General features: G+C 47.9%; 1 protein-coding gene across 1 annotated transcript in view; it reads left to right on the forward strand.

The window, feature by feature from the left end:
- Positions 1–15,186, forward strand: part of LOC134406630 (chromodomain-helicase-DNA-binding protein 2-like) — a 48,028-nt gene extending 32,842 nt beyond the window's left edge. Inside the window, exons 14-20 of the mRNA XM_063138147.1 lie at positions 1,893–2,024; positions 5,444–5,561; positions 7,845–7,906; positions 8,925–9,068; positions 10,681–10,830; positions 12,822–12,955; positions 15,182–15,186. Coding sequence (XP_062994217.1) covers positions 1,893–2,024; positions 5,444–5,561; positions 7,845–7,906; positions 8,925–9,068; positions 10,681–10,830; positions 12,822–12,955; positions 15,182–15,186 — 745 coding nt within the window. The remainder of the gene's footprint in view (positions 1–1,892; positions 2,025–5,443; positions 5,562–7,844; positions 7,907–8,924; positions 9,069–10,680; positions 10,831–12,821; positions 12,956–15,181) is intronic.
- The last annotated feature ends 1,206 nt before the right edge of the window (positions 15,187–16,392 follow it).

Genomic DNA, 16,392 nt, shown 5'->3' on the forward strand with positions numbered 1-16,392 from the left:
ATTATCATCCTCTCTTATACTTTGCAACCGTCATAATTTTTTTGTGAATCGCCTAGAGAGCTCCGGCTATTGGGCGGTATAGAAATGTAATAAATAAATAATAATAAATAAATAAGTTAATAATTAGGGGGGTTTCCTATCGAGGAAAGTTTGGTATTTCCTTGAATGGCAGCATGAAACCCTGGTGTATTTGTGCAATTGTTATACCACAGCACCACCTAGTGGTTGTGTAATGGAACATATAGAAAGGCAGAGAAAGAAAATACCTGGGATGGGGGGAAACATGTGTAAAGGAGCTGATCTTAATCCCACGAAGAATCTGGAAGCAGAAGCCTCGGTTGGTAGTTTAAAGACTCATGTAGAAAAGTCCAAAGACAGAAGCTGAATGGCCAAGTTGCGGGATGCCGTGGTTGCGTCCTGCAATGAGCAGGGTGTTAGATTGTGATCCCAAAATACTTCCAACCCTATGATTATAAGATGCACAATTCAGAAACTATGGGAATGATGCCTTTTGGAGGTAACAATTTGAACAAATGATAGCTTCCACACTTTATTCAGATTACTTTCTTCACATAGTTAAACTATGGAACTCAGTTCCACAAGATGTAGTGAAAGCTACCATTTTGGATGGCTTTAAAAGGGGATTGGACGAATTCACAGATTAGAAGGCTATCAGTGGCTACTAGTTCTGATGGCTATGTGCTGCCAGAGAAAGTTGCTGGGGAACATGGGTGGGAGGGTGCTGTTGCACTCATGTCCTGCTTGTGGGTTTTCTGTGAGCATCTGGTTGGCCACTGTGTGAACAGAATTCTGGACTGGATGGACCTTTGGTCTGGTACAGCATGGCTCTTCTTAAGTTAGACAGCAATCAATCTTTAATCTTTTCTTTTTTATTACTTATTCCAGTTAATGCACCATAATGGCTTTAAAAAAACATTAAGCGTGATGCACATCCCCTTTGAGACAGTCTTGTTTCAATTTGCCATTGCCTCTTGAAGCTGGCTCAGTGTTTAAAGTGTGTGTGTGCATACACAAGTGCACACCTATAACCAAACCTCACTTCACCACCACTGTCTGATCAGAAATGACAGTGGGACAAAAGAAATGCATGTTGTGTACACAAGCGACAGCAGTGCCACTGTCACACCACTTTAATGTCTCACGATCGTGATTATGTGTCTGAAATTGCACCTCGTCCCCGGATGCCTAACTGCTTTAAGCTCAGGTTAATTAATCGACCGATTAAGCCAGTAACTTCTGAACTGCAGCCTGGGCCATACAACTTTGTTGCAAGAGTAGAATCATAGAATAATAGAATTGGAAGGGGGCCTATAAGGCCACCGAGTCCAACCCCTGCTCCATGCAGGAATCCACTTTAAAGCATCCCTGACAGAGGGCTGTCCAGCTGCCTCTTGAAGGCCTCCACTGTGGGAGAACCCACCACCTCCCTAGGTCATGGGTTCCATTGTCGTATAGCAGTCAGGAAACTTTTCCTGACGTCCAGCTGGAATTTGGCTTCCTGTCACTTGAGACCATTATTCGGTGTCCTGCACTCTGGGATGGCGGAGAAGAGATCCTGGCCCTCCTCTGTGTGACAACCTTTCAAGTATTTGAAGAGTGCTATCGTGTCTCCCCTCCGTCTTCTCTTCTCAAGGCTAAACACGCCCAGTTCCTTCAATCTCTCCTCATAGGGTTTTGTTCCCAGTACTGCAAGTATGTCCTGAGAAAGAAAGGCTTCCGTGGTGCCAGACCACAAGCCTGGAGCGATGGTGGGGCAGGGGCTGTTCAGTCCTTTGCTCCCCAGCCATACAAATGGCTTCCATGGATTTTTGGGTGTCTCTGGCACTAGCAATATATAAAAACGTGCCATTTTTCTCCCCCTGCCGTTTTAGGTCTGGCAGGAAGATGAAAAAGACCCGCAAGTATGACGTCATCACGACCCCGGCGGAGCGGGTGGAAATGGCCCCCTTAAATGAAGATGAGGATGACGAGGAAGATTCCACAGTGTTTGATATAAAATATAGGTAATGAGATTGGGAATGATGAAGGCATCTGGGTGGGGTGTGGGGTGGAGGGGCCGGACTTTTTTTGTGGATCATCCCTGTGCGTCCCTCCCTTGCCCCAGGATAACCGGGACAGCTTTAATCACCACTTTTCCCGCAGTCTCGGGATCGTACCGTTTTTGTCCTGGCTCCTCACGAGCAAATGGGAGGAGCCGGGAATGGGGCACGGAGCTCCTCAGGTGGTCCATGCCTAATGGGGGGGGGGGAGCAGGATCTTTAAAAAACAAAACAAAAACCCTACCTGTATCTCTGGAGCGCTCGTGCACTCCTTTTCAATTAAAAAAAAAAGAAGTGGGTGCTCCCTTGGGGCCATTTCCCTGTCAAAATTGCCCCCTCTTACAGCTCCTTTCCTGTCCTGATACCAGATCTAGTTTGACCCTTGATTGAAATATATTCCTTGACGATTGCAAGAATAAGTTGTACAAAATAAACAGCAACAAAAAGTTGAAACAGACAGTTCTGTCAGGGGCGGGCAGCATGTGTCCCTCTGGATGTTTTGGACTACAATTCCCATTAGCCTCAGTCAGCTTAGCTAATAGTGAGGGGTGATAGGAGTCCTAGGCCAGAACGTCTGCAGGAGTCACAAGTTGCCCACCTCTGGCCCACGTGCAGCAGGGAAGACAGTACAGGCAGAACGGTGCCCCAGTTTTAAATGAAAGAGGTTTGCCCCAAACAAAACCGTGTGTAGGCGAATATCTACGGCGGGACAGGACCCACCACAGCAAAAGCCACAGCATGTCCACTTGGACTGTTTAATTGTCCTGGTGTGAGCCTGTGGATAAGCAAGTCCTGACAAAGATTTGGTGGTTGAAGCCTAGTCCAGGCCTCCCAAAGCGTCCGTGGAGACTCGAGAGAACAGGTGCCCATCCCCAAAGCTGCCATCTTCCTACCTTGGCCTCCGCTTTTGAACGGGAGGATTTGGGGAGAGCCACTTCGGGGTGTCCAGAGCTTCTACCTGGCCAGAGAGCCCTTTGAGGGCCAGGAGTCCCCAGCAAACCTAGGCCTGATCCTGGCTTGTGTAACACAGCTCTTAGCTGCAACAGAGTCCGACGGAGGGTGTGACACGTTCGCTAGCACAGCACGGTGGCTTTGCAGCAAGTGGTAGCCGGTTAGACGGAACAGCCTTGGTTTTGGGGACTGGGGTGGGGCGGGTGGGACATGGGACCGATACAGCTAACGTGTGTCTGTGTGTATGTTGATGCATGTTTCTTGTTTGTATGAGAGTTGACAGTTTCACAGGGCGAGGGGGGCTTGTTTAGGGTTGGAATCTGTGTTCAGAATTTGGGGTTTTAAAACGATTGGTGAGGGCCATGATTAAGAACATCAGAAGAGCTGGATCAGACCAAGGGTCCATCCAGTCCAGCACTCTGTTCACACAGGGGCCAGGCAGCTGTCGACCAGGGACCCACAAAGCAACAGCACATGGTGCAACAGCACCCCTCCCACCCATGTTCCCCAGCATACAGGCCAACTGCCTCGGATACTGGAGGTAGCACATAACCGTCAGGGCTAGTAGCCATGGATAGCCTTCTCCTCCAGGAATTTCTCCAACCCCCTGTTAAAGCCATCCTGATTGGTGGCCATCACTACATCTTGTGGTAGTGAGTTCCATAGTCTAACTATGTGCTGTGTGAAGAACACAGGGACTGACAAAGCAGGACATGGTGCAACAGCACCCTCCCGCCCATGTTCCCCAGCATACAGGCTAACTGCCTCGGATACTGGAGGTAGCACTACTGGAGGTAGCACGTAACCGTCAGGGCTAGTAGCCATTGATAGCCTTCCCCCTCCAGGGATGTGTCCAACCCCTTTGTCAAGGTTCCTCCTTTACCTGGAGCCCTTGATCAGCTCCTTAAACATATGTTGCCTCTTTAAGAGCCCTTTTCCTCATCCAACATCTTTTTACTTTCCCCTCTTAGTAAAATGGGGTTTTGGCCTTAGGCATGGTTTAAACAATACTCCTGAACACCAGGTTTTAACAGCAAATATTTACTAGGTTATATGACAAAAGGCAAAGGCAGATAAACTGAAGGCATTTACTCAAACAGAGCTGTAAGACTTTAAAAGGCATAAAAGAAATAAAAACGCAGTTTCCTCTAGCCTAGCTACTCTCAATTTTTATGAACTGCCCAGAGAGCTTTGGCTGTTGGGCAGTATAAAAATGTAATAAATAAATAAATAAATAAATAAATAAATAAATAAATAAATAAATTGTAGGCTTTGGCCTAGAGTCCCTTCCAGCCTTCTGGCTGTTCTTCCTCAGAGTCTCTTCTCTCTGTAGTTCTTCCTCTCTCTCTTGTACAATTAACTCCATCCCTTTTTATGCTGCCCTTTATGCCTGGAACGCTCTTCCAGAACATTTGAGAACTACAAGTTCAACCGCAGCTTTTAAAGCTCAGCTAAAAACTTTTCTTTTTCCTAAAGCTTTTAAAACTTGATTTTGTTCTGACTTTATACTGTTAGTTTTACCCTACCCTGTGCCTGTTTGCTTTCTCTTCCCCTCCTTATTGTTTTATCATGGTTTTATTAGAATGTAAGCCTATGCGGCAGGGTCTCGCTATTTACTGTTTTACTCTGTACAGCACCATGTACATTGATGGTGCTATATAAATAAATAAATAAATAAATAAATATAATAATAATAATAATAATAATAATAATAATAATAATAATAGAACTGGAACCAAACAATTAGGTAACCTAAAACTGGGGAAAAGTCTTAACTCCTTTAGGGGGGAAATGAAACTCAAGGAATGCCCCCTCCCATCAGGAGATTTTTGGGCCTTCAGGCTTGAACCAAACCAAAGCCTGTGTAGGCCTCAAACCTTCACACCCTTTTTAAAGCCATCCAGATTGGTGGCCATCACTACATCTTGTGGTAGTGAGTTCCATAGTTTAACTATGTGCTGTGTGAAGAAGTCTTTCCTTTGATCTGTCCTGAATCTCCCACCAATCAGCTTCATGGGATGACCCCATTGGGTTCTAGTATTATGAGAGAGGGAGAAAAATGTCTCCGTGTCTACATTTTCCGCACCCTGCATAATTCTGTATACCTCTATCAGGTCTGCCCTTAGCCTCCTTTTTCCCCAAGCTAAACAATCCCAGCTGTTTAAAAAGAAACACATTCTAATGAAGGAACTTTTTATTCTGCCTCTTCTGCCCCTGATGTTCTTGGATTCCTGCACCCAGCTTAGCTGCTGTTTTTCTTACCCCTATTCAGTCCCAGGTCTGCCTGCACATACACTTTGGACCATGTTGGTGCCTCTCACTGCAGAGCTCAAGAGCTTCTTTTCAAAGGAGCTTAAATAGGAAAAACTTCAGAACTATTATTCTTGATGCCCCCCCTTTCTCTCTCACAACGCCCCCCCCCCCCCCCGCAGTACCATTTCCACTAAAGAAATCAGTAAATGGACACTTGCAGGCCAGGATCCAAATGGATTTTGTTTTCTCTATTACATTTATATGCCCCCTTACTTCCACAATGGGATGGAAGACCATGTATGTAAGAGTCTGCAGGTGGTCTCCCCACAGCCAGACCTTCTTAGCCAGGTTGCTGCACAATGTGCCTTTACTAAACTGCCCAGAGAACTTCGGCTATGGGCTGTCTTTTTCTTCAAAACACTCCTGCTTTCGATGGGAGGCTTGCTAAGTGATCCACAAAGTTTTTATTAAGCAACAAATGTCTCTTCTACCTGAATAGAGCCTAACTTCTTGGAAACGTCCCCCTAGGCAAAACTTTGCAAACTAAGCAAGACAAGCGCCTGGTACGGAGGCAAGTTCTGGCGTAATCGAACCGACTTTCTCACGCCTTCCTTCCACTCTATGCGTTTCAGCTTCTGGTAGACCCTAGCGTCAGCTAGCTTGTTGGGACGCTCACTTCCAGAAGAAGGCTCACTTCCCACCGAGTGTGTAGGATTTGGCTTTGAAGAGATAAGCTCTAGAGAGCTTCCTCCCCCACTGGTACAGGCTAGCTAGTGTTTAGCGTTGCGTCTTCTAGTTCTGAATCTGATTCTGATTGATTACCTGAAACATCTTCTCCCCAAACAGGCGCAGTAGGATTAGACATGACATGGGCAGTATATAAATGTAATAAAAACGACTACTACTAGAGCCATGAAGCTTAAGTCCATTGACCTGAAGATGGGGAGGGGTCTGGCTTTTAGCTTTGTTTTCAGACCTCCCCCAATTCCCTTGCTGCACAGCAAACTGTTGATCCCCTCTTGCCCCCTTGAACCAAACTCTCGTGCTGTGATGTCATCAGACCGAGGGTCCACCTAGTCCAGCACTTGGTTCACACGGTGGCCAACCAGCTGTTGACCAGGGGCCAACAAAGCAGGACACGGTGCAATAGCACCCTCCCGCCCATGTTCCCCAGCAACTGGTGCACACAGGCTTACTGCCTCGGATACTGTAGGTAGCACACAACCATCAGGGCTATGTCAATTAATATTCACTTTCCTTCCTCTGCTGGTCTTTTCACCCCTGGAGTGCCCATTGCATGCTGAAAGAACTTGCCGCTCTTGGGGCAACTTGGAGCCTTTTTTTCTTGACATGGGGACGTCTGTTACGAAATCGCCTTCAGAACCTGTGGTACTGAGCCTTAGAATTGCAACTCTTTCCAAAATCACCCTTGTTACGTAAGACTTGGTCTTCTTCTTTGCGGTCTCTGTGTGGTACGTTGGCCGGGGGTGGTGGTGGTGTTCCTATGCAGAGCCGTGCCTGGGGCATTCTAGAGCTGAGCCAGTCAAAAGTGTGCCCTTCTCTTAAAAGAAGTGGAGGCTCAGGTAAGCCCACCTGCGCCTTCCTGCCCAGTTCCTTTCTGACTGCTGCAGTGGTAACAGCGTTTGGGGAATATCTTTGCTAAATTAGTTTGGCCTCTTCATTCCATAGCTCAGTGGAGACCGCCTGCTTTGGATGCAGACGTTCGCAGGTTCAATCCTCAGCATCTCCAGGTAGGGTGGGAAAATATTATTATTATTTTTATTATTATTATTATTATTATTATTATTATTATTATTATTATTATTATTCATTACATTTGTATACACACACACACCCATAGCCGAGGCTCTCTGGGCAGTTTACATAGGATAAAAACACTTAAAAACAATATACAAAAATTTTAACTCACAAAAACATACAATTTAAAACCACGAAAACCTACAAAAACAAACCCAGGCTAATTACATATTGCTAAATGCCTGGGAGAAGAGAAAAGTCTTGACCTGGCGCCAAAAAGATAACAGGCGGCGCCAGGCAGGCCTCATCAGGGAGATTGTTCCACAGTTGGGGGGCCACCACAGAAAAGGCCCTCTCTCTTGTTGCCGTCCTCCAAGATTCCCTGCCTGAAACCCTGGAGAAGTGTTGCTGCCAGTCAGCGTCGACAATATTGGGCTGGATGGACCCATGGCCTGACTCAATATAAGGCAACTACCTATGTAGCTTTTATGCATTCATTTCAGTTCTTTTCTCTCTTTGCTTTCTTGGTTTTTATCTCTTCTCTTTGCCCCCGTGCACATCTTTGGTGCATCAGGGCTTTCTTTGAAAAACTTGTCAGTTTTGCAAGCACTAACGGTGCTGCCTAGAGGGTACTTTTTTTTTGCACAGCGACGCTGAGCGCCTCTCCCCCCCCCCCCCGTTTTGTCTGTGTGGCATGGTGTGGCTTTTGCGGATGGGGTGTGAATGACTGTGTGTCTGGCTGCCTTCCGACGGCCGCGGATGTTGAGCGTGATAGTCTCCTGCCTCTTTTATCGTCCCCTTTCCTCTATCCTTTCATTTAAGGGTAATAGCGAGTCTGAGAGTGAGAGCCCCAAAAGAAGAAGCCAAAAGCAAATGAAAAAAATGTAAGTTTTGAGGCTCGTGTCTTGTTTCTGAAGAAAAGCCGGGTTTCCTTCTTAGAACAGTTCCTATGATTCCTATCTGCACTTAACGCTTCAAACGCTCGCTGTCCATCTTTTCTGTGTCCTCTGTGCAGTCCGCATAGGCTTCTGTGCTTAATCGGAGCAACAACCCGAACATTTTAGAGCAGGGGTGGGCAATGTATGCCCCCCACCACCAATATTGCAGCCCCTCCCCCAATTTTCATGAAAGCAAGGGACCACGCATCTTGTTCAGAAGCAAAGTTCTGCCCCCGAGAAACATCCCCGGGGTGTGATTCTACTTCTGAACAAGGTGCAAACTTTTCACATCCCATGTTGCTGTGCCAAATTGTAGTGGTTTTTTTTTATTTTTTTGCAGCGGGCGATTTTGGCTGCCGCGGTGTGCGTGTGCAAGCTCTAGTACATTCTGGGGGCAGCGGGGAGTAATTGGGCCCCTGACTGCTGGACGCTCCTCACTCCAGTTCTAGAAAGAAGCAAGTCAGACTGTATTTAGGTGCGACAACCTGCAACGTGAGACTCTCTCTTAACGTTTTGAGACAACGTGCCCCTCTTCTTTTCTCTTTAGGATGGTCAGATGCGAAGCTTGTGGAGGCAGGACTCCTGTTATGTGCAGTACTTGTGCAGTGCAGGGAATTTTGGCTGATGCAACTTTTCTCACTCCTGTGGAACAAGCAGCACCTGCCGAAGTCCCCTTTCCTACTCAACAATTAAATCCCCTTTTCTTTTTTAAAGGAAAAATAACCCTTAAGCAAAGGAGTGGTAGTGGTGTTGCTCATGTGATCCTGTCCCCCCCTTCCCTCCCCCGGATCAGGCTGCAACCCATTGTGGGTCCTGAGCTACCATTTGAGGACAAATAATGTTATCGAAATGGCATTTATTTAGCAGCGCCAGCAATAATGATAACAATAAATCAGCTGCGGGGAAGGTATACAGAAAGTAAACAAATGCGCCTTTGGGCTTTTTCTTTTTCTTCTAAATCTAGAGAGAAATGGAAGAGGGAGTGTTCTGGGGATGATGATGATGACGAAGAAGAAGATGACGACGAAGATGGTCAAGATCAAGGCACCAGCGCGGAAAGTGAGCCGGAGCAGAAGAAAGTGAAAGCCAGGAGGCCTGTCCTGAGGAGGTGAGAGAAGAGATTGGGGGTGCTGTCTTCCTTGGGATCGCCACACTTACTCACTCACACCCCTCCCTGGCATCATGTTCCTCCCATGCACACGTTCAGCAAGATAAAAGTTTTCCCAGCATGGAGATAAAGAGATGGTAAAAGTTTCACCCCTTCGATTTCTGCATGCCCACCCTTCCGATTAAAAGTACAGGAGCAGGACTGAACAACTGTAACCTTCCCTGTAATTCTGTGGAATGATCCCTCCCGGCGTTAATTTTTATTTATTTATTTATTTCATTTTTATACCGCCCAATAGCCAAAGCTCTCTGGGCGGTTCACATTTCTGGACTTGGTTCAGCTTCATACATGGCTCCGACAGGCAGCTTGCTTTAGCTGTCCTCTCCCTCCCCACCCCCTGGCTCCACATCCTTCCTCTCTACAAGGCCTGATCCTGGGGTTTCCAACATGATGCCTGTGCACACCAATGTGTCTGCAGGGATCTCTCTTGGTGCCCACCAGACGCCCTGCCTCTCCTGACTTTTATTTTATTGCAAAATATTTCTAATAACTTATTTTTAAAACTGGGAGGCTGGCATGCTGTAAAGTGAAGGGCTGCTCTCCAACCCCATTTTCATTTACATTCAGAAGGGTGGTTTAGGGCTCACTCTTATCTGGATGCCCATCAGCCTTCAAACTCAGAGGCTGGTGGGCATCCTCTATAGCGCAGGTGGAGCATGGAGGTGATCTTTGCTTCTGTGCTTCTGCCACTCTGCTTTTTTGCTAGATGGGCATTTTTGCCCATTTAGCAAGGACTCTGCAGAGTAGGAGGGAGACATTTTTGCTAGAGGGGCATTTTTTCCTGTTTAGCAAGGACTCTGTGGAGGGGGGAAGCATTTTTGCTAGATGGGCATTTTTTCCTGTGTAGCAAGGACTCTGCGGAGAGGAAGGGAAACATTTTTGCTAGATGGGCATTTTGTCCTGTTTAGCAAGGACTCTGCAGAAGGGGAGGGAAACATTTTTTGCTAGAGGGGCATTTTTGCCCATTTAGCAAGGACTCTGCAGAGTGGGAGGGAAACATTTTTGCTAGAGGGACCTTTTTTCCTGTTTAGCAAGTACTCTGTGGGGGGAAAGCATTTTTGCTAGAGGGGCATTTTGTCCCATTTAGCAAGGATTCTTCAGAGGGAGAAGGAAACATTTTTGCTAGAGGGGCATTTTTGCCTGTTTAGTAAGGACACTGTGGAGCGGGAGGGAACCTTGGAGAGGCAGCTGGCATTGTCTCCAAACTATCCAATGGCCCCCAGACTCTGTCCAGGGGCCATAGGATTGCTCTCTTAGTGTTTTGGAGTTCAGACCCATCTCTGCTTTGTACCTAGGTTCTGGGGCAAGTAACTTGCCTTTCAGTCTCTCCCATTTGCCTTCAGTAAAAGGAGTGATGGGTCATCCCCCCTCCCCCCCTCCCCCCGGTGGCATCCATTTTATGGAAGCGTCCACAACACACCCTCAAAATTCCAAACGTGCCCACTGGCCCCAAATGGTTGGGAACCCACCCACCCTGGTGTGGCCCTGGTTCAACCCGGCTCCTCGTATTCCACAGACTGTATTATATCTTCCTGTCTTTTGCTCATTTTAGAGCAGTGGCCAAAACCATTGCGAAGAAGGTGCTCAATGTCCAGCATGGGAAGAGGAGGAGGAAAACTGAGTCATCCGAGGACGAGGATGACGACGAGGATGACGAGGCACCCAAAAAACAGACCCGGCACCCAGTGGCTAAAAACTTCAGGTAATGGGTGCCATCAGCTCCTCATGTCTGGGAAGGAGGCCTTTCCAAGGTAATGTCTGGGTCAGAGCGGTAGCCTGCGTGTTGGGCTTAAGTGCTTGGGAGAAACCCAAGGGTTTGAAGATGGGAGAACTGGATCTACTGGTCGATCTCTGGATGATTTGCAGTAGTTGTGCTTTTATAATGTATTTTATATCATGCTTTTATACTGTTTGTTTTATGCTTTGAATGGTTTTAATTTTTGTGAACTGCCCAGGGAGCTTCGGTTATTAGGCGGTATAAAAATGCAATAAATAAATAAATAAATAAATAACAACTAGATCAGCTTTGTGACTCGCAAGCGTTTAACAGTAGCAGCAAGCAAATGACGTCCCGTCCCGTCCCTGCTCACACACACTGTTCATATGCGGAAAGCTTGGGGTAAAAAGCAGTGGATTTTTATGTGGGAGGTTTTTTGTTTTGTTGTTGGGTGTGTGTTTTTTTAATGTGGAAGGTCTGAGTTCTGGTGCTCAAAATGAATTTTTGGGCTCAGAATTCTTTAATGTTATGTCTTTTGCATCAGGCTCCAGTTGGTGCAAAAGTAGATCTGGCAAGCTTGAAGACTCCGCGCCTGCAGTCCATTGAGAAGGCGCCTTTGGTTATGTTATACTTGATTTTTGTGCTGCTTCTAGGCTAAAAGGCCCCCAAAAGTCTGTCAAGTATTTTTACACAGAGGTGTCCTTAAGCAAGCATTTCTCTCTCTCAGTCTCAGCCTTCCTCTCTAGTCTGCAACACAGAGATAACATCAGTCTTATGGGGCTGTTCACACAACATGCCAACTGAGTGTGGGTTGTTTGTTAAACCATGGATTAGTGTGTTGTCTGAACGCAGCATGTGTTCCTCACAGCGTGTTGTCTGAACGCAGTCAGGGTGGTTTGCTAACCATGCAATGTGCCTTGTTAACCACCCTGAAGAACCCAACAACAAACCATGGCTTCTCAAGGTGGCATGTTCAAGGAAAATAAACCACGCTGCATGGTTAACGAGCCACCCTGGCTGCATTCAGACAGCAAGCTAAACCATGGTTCAACAAACAACCTACGGCTCAAAACAACCCATACTCAACCTCTGAGTGTGGGTTAGTGTGTTGCATGGACAGCCCCTATAGGTGTGTTGTCTCGCTTGGAATTAAGGCAGGCTCCTGTGCCTTCCTAATCCCCAGCTGAACACCCTAGTTGCGCAGGAGTGCTGGAAGAGCACCGCATGTGTTCATGCTTCCTGAGAGCATCTGCTTCATTTTAGGAATAAAGCAGGTCTGTAGCGCTTCTGCGTGTGAAGATATGCTTGAACACGTGACGGCCACATTTGCTGAAATCTTGCCAATCAAAGAGCCTGGGCTCAGAGTTCCTGCTTTTGAGAGTGCCGGACATTTGCAGGCCTGCTTATACTGCATCAGCTCATGGGTCCATCCCACCCTAGCGTTGTCTGTGTTGACCAGTAGTGCCTCTTCCAGGGCTGCACCTCTCTTTAAAGGGCGGTCCCAAGCAAAGTATGCGGTCTCATGCTCTGCGCCTGAGCTGCAAGCCCTTCCCCGCAGCAAAGGACATGCTCTGCAGTTGCAAAGCGTGTACTTTGCTTGGGACCGCCCTTTAAAAGAGGCGCAGCCCTGGAAGAAGCACTGCTGGTCAACACGGACAATGCTAGGGTGTGGTGGGCCCATGCTGTCCATGCAGTGCCATCCACGCAGGGGTTGCGCCTGTCCAGGGTTCCTTTGTGAAAAGGTCAGGACGATCCTTCCCTTTAGTTCAGGGATGGGGAACACAGGGCCCTGTGGATGTTCCTGGACTGCAACTCCTAGCATCCTTCACTGTGGGTCAGGCTAGCTATGGCTGATGGGAGCTGCATTCCAACAGCATCCAGAGGGATGCACGTTCCCCGCCCCTGCTCTTGTTTGTAGGAAACTCGAGGTCAAAGAAAGAGCCTCACACCATCTCTTCTTGCTCCTGCCCCCATAGTTACAAGGAAGATGACGACTTTGAGACGGACTCGGATGACCTGATCGAGATGACGGGAGAAGGGGCTGAGGAGCAGCAGGATAACAGCGAGACCATCGAGAAAGTGCTGGACAGGAGGGTGGGCAAAAAAGGAGGTGAGTGCACTGGAACATAGGAAGCCGGCTCCTACCGAGTTGGACCAGCGGCCGCTCTCAGCTGGCTGTGGTAGGGTGGTGTTCAGTTGAAAAAATGAAACAATGGCTGCGTTCAGACAACACAGTAGTCAATGGTGAGTTAATAATCATCTCCATGGTCGATTATCAATGGGGGCCTCCCTACACGACACGATTATAATCAGCCGTGGTGTGGATTAAGGCTGGCATTGAGTTGACTATTAGTCAACGGTGTATTTGATTGACACATCCCCCACCTTTTCTCCCACCCCCACCCGGCACAGTCCTCCCGCTGGTATCCCATCAGCCATTGCGAGTTCTGCTGGCTCGACCAGAGCGGGAGTTTGGTCGCTTTTGCAAGGGGTCTTTGTAGTTGCCGAAAATAACCAACTGTGTGCAACGAAAGAGGCAATGGCACACGCCACGAGAACCAGCGGTCGTTCAAATAATCCACTCTGCACAGCGTTGGTTATTTGCATTGGTTGTTTCGGCTGAAGAACCGAACGTGGTGTGAAAAAGTCCAACGTGATGGAGGTCAGCATGACAAAGAACAGAAATGCTAAAGAAACGGAACCATAAACCAGGCAGGGAAATCTCATTCAGCCTGAAGGCCGGATTGAGTTTCGGAGAAGCCCTTGCAAGGGGCCACATTCTGAAAACAAAAAGGAACAGGGCCAGAGGCAAAAGGCATAGGGTCAAAATGCCGGCCTGTTTTTGCTTCAAGCTCTTCCTGCCTGTCGTGTTTCTCAGGAAACTGCTTTCGATGGGAGGCAAATGATGAGGCTTGCTAAGTAATCTACAAAGCTTTAATTAAGCAACAAACATCTCTTCTACCTGAAGAGAGTCTAATCTCTTGGGAACGTCTCCCTAGGCAAAACTGTGCAAACTAAGCAAGAAAATTGTCTGCTCAAGAAGAATAAGAACCCTTTCCCCAAACACCCGTAACTTCAGAGAGCCTGGTGCAGAGGCAGGTTCTGGTGTAATCGAACCGACTTTCTCATGCCTTCCTTCTGCCCCATGAGTTTGAGCTTCCGGCGGACCCTAGCATCAGCTAGCTTGTCGGGACGCTCTCCTCCGGAAGAAAGCTCACTTCCCACTGAGTGTGTAGGATTTGGCCTTGAGGAGATAAGCTCTGGAGAGGGCTGACTCCCAGCTGGGGTATCGCCCGTGTGAGCTTCCTCCCCCACTGGTACAGGCTGGCTGGTGTCTAGCACCGCCTCCTCTATTTCCGAATCTGATTGATTACCTGAAACACCTTCTCCAAAAACAGGGGCAGTAAGGTTAGACATGACACTGGCCGTCGCTGAGTCTTAGGGGAGGTATGTCAACCTTCTTCAATGCAGGGGAAAACAGCACAAAAGCTGGAACACTGTCAAGTGATTGGTGGTTGGGGAAGATGAAGAGGGTGGGCACCTCTGCCAAAACACCACAATTTCATCTCAGCTGTTCAACGTTGTCATGACAAGGCCTGTTCCCCTTGGTGTGGGGGAAGGAGTTTCAGGCTATCCATCAGAATCAGATTCTGAAGTTGAAGAAACAGGACTAGAAACGTCCCAGCTTATGCAGGAAGTGGGGGAGGTGATTCTCTTGGACTCTTCTGCAGCCAGGGATGAATCTGCACAGGACAGTATAAATGAGAACATTAACAACACACAGTCTGTGGGAGGTCAGAAATCCTCCAATGGGGAGGGGACGTCAGAGCTGGCCGACCCCAGGGTCTGCTGTAGGTTCAAACAGGCGGAGCTAAAGGTAGATGAGAGGCGGTCAGCTCAGCTAGCCTCTCTCGAAAAGCAAAAGCTTCTTCCAAGAAATCTTCCTTGAAGTGAAAGGGCCTCAGGGAAAAGGCCTTTCTTCCCTTTTCTTGAAAGAACAATTGCTTTGCTTAGTTTAGCCGAGTGTTAGTCTAGAAGAAAGTTCCTAGGCTTTAAATTCTCCTGAGGTGCAAAAAGATGTTTATTTACTGAATAAAGCTTTGTAGATTAGTTGGCAGACTTCTTTGTTGTCTTGCACTTCGGCGGGAGGGCAAAGAAACACGACAAACATGCTGGAATGTCTGGACAATTATTATTTTTTAAAAAAGTCTCTGCTTGATACTGAAAACACATCCGAACGGGAGCCAGGCAAACCTCTCGGTGTGCTACAACCGAGAAGCCCCACTCACGGATCACGGCCTGCCTGGCACCAACATTGTCATCTTTTCGGCACCAGGTTAAGACCTTCCTTTAATCTGAGGCCTTTGAGAGCGTATGATATTGTACCGCCCAATAGCTGCAGTTCCTTAGGCGGTTTGCAAGGCAAAACTTAAAACCGTAAAATGCAATAACGTAGTAAAAACATAATAGAAAAACCGTACATTTGAAACAGAATAAAACCAAGTAGTAACCAAGATAAAAGCCAGCAGTAGTGCAAAGAGCGAAAGACACACTGATGCCGTTTTAAAAACTGAAGGGCTAAAAAAGCCGGGCGATTGGAGGAAAAGTCTCCCCCTGCCACTGTAAAGACCACAATATAGGTTCCAGGTGAGCCACTCTGGGGAGCTCATTCCACAACTGGGGTGCCAACACTGGAAAGGCCCTCTCTGAAGTAGCCGCCTGTCTCGCCTTATTTGGTGGGGGCGTTCGGAGGAGAGCTTTTGAATGTGATTGTGGGGTCTGGGCAGGTACATATGGAATGGGACGACCCTTCAAGTAACGAAGGAAAATGACAAAATAAATCCTAAGCGTGTGAGTGGGGCAGGGTGGAAGAAACCCCAAAAACAGTTCTCTGAAGACTGGGCATGTTTAAGGGACCCAAAATGCTGGCTGACCGTTGGAGGGGAGCCCTACACCCCAGCGGAGGCCGGTGTCTGCGGTGTCTGTGGGGTGGTGAGTCCACTCCAGGTTTCAATCAGAACTCTAAAGAGTTCTGACTGAAACCCGAAGCAGATTCACTACCCCACGGACATCAGAGCCACCAGCCTTCACAGCACCCCCCCCTTCCCCAGAAAACTGCATTCCACAGGAGTGTTCCAGGTTGGAACATTTTGTTGCGGGTCTAATCTAGCCTTAATCGGCCTCCTCTCGACAGCCACCGGTGCGTCCACCACCGTCTACGCCACGGAAGCCAACGGCGACCCTTGTGCCGACTTCAACACCGAGAAGGAGGAAGGGGAGGCCCAGTACCTGATCAAGTGGAAGGGCCATCCACAGCACGTGGGAAAGCGAGGACTCCCTGCAGCAGCAGAAAGTGAAAAGCCTGAAGAAGCTGGAGAACTTCAAAAAGAAAGAGGAAGAGATCAAGCAATGGTAGGTCTCCCCCTCGGAGGATCTCGTGCCCTGTACTTCGTGAAGCGGCGAGGGACGCAGCCGCATCGCACCTGAAGGTGGCTGGAGTGTGGTTTTGCTGTGGAAGGCCTTGACTTTGGCTCCCTGCTTGCAGAG

The sequence above is a fragment of the Elgaria multicarinata genome, chromosome 11, assembly GCF_023053635.1.
Source record: "Elgaria multicarinata webbii isolate HBS135686 ecotype San Diego chromosome 11, rElgMul1.1.pri, whole genome shotgun sequence".
NCBI lineage: Eukaryota > Metazoa > Chordata > Lepidosauria > Squamata > Anguidae > Elgaria > Elgaria multicarinata.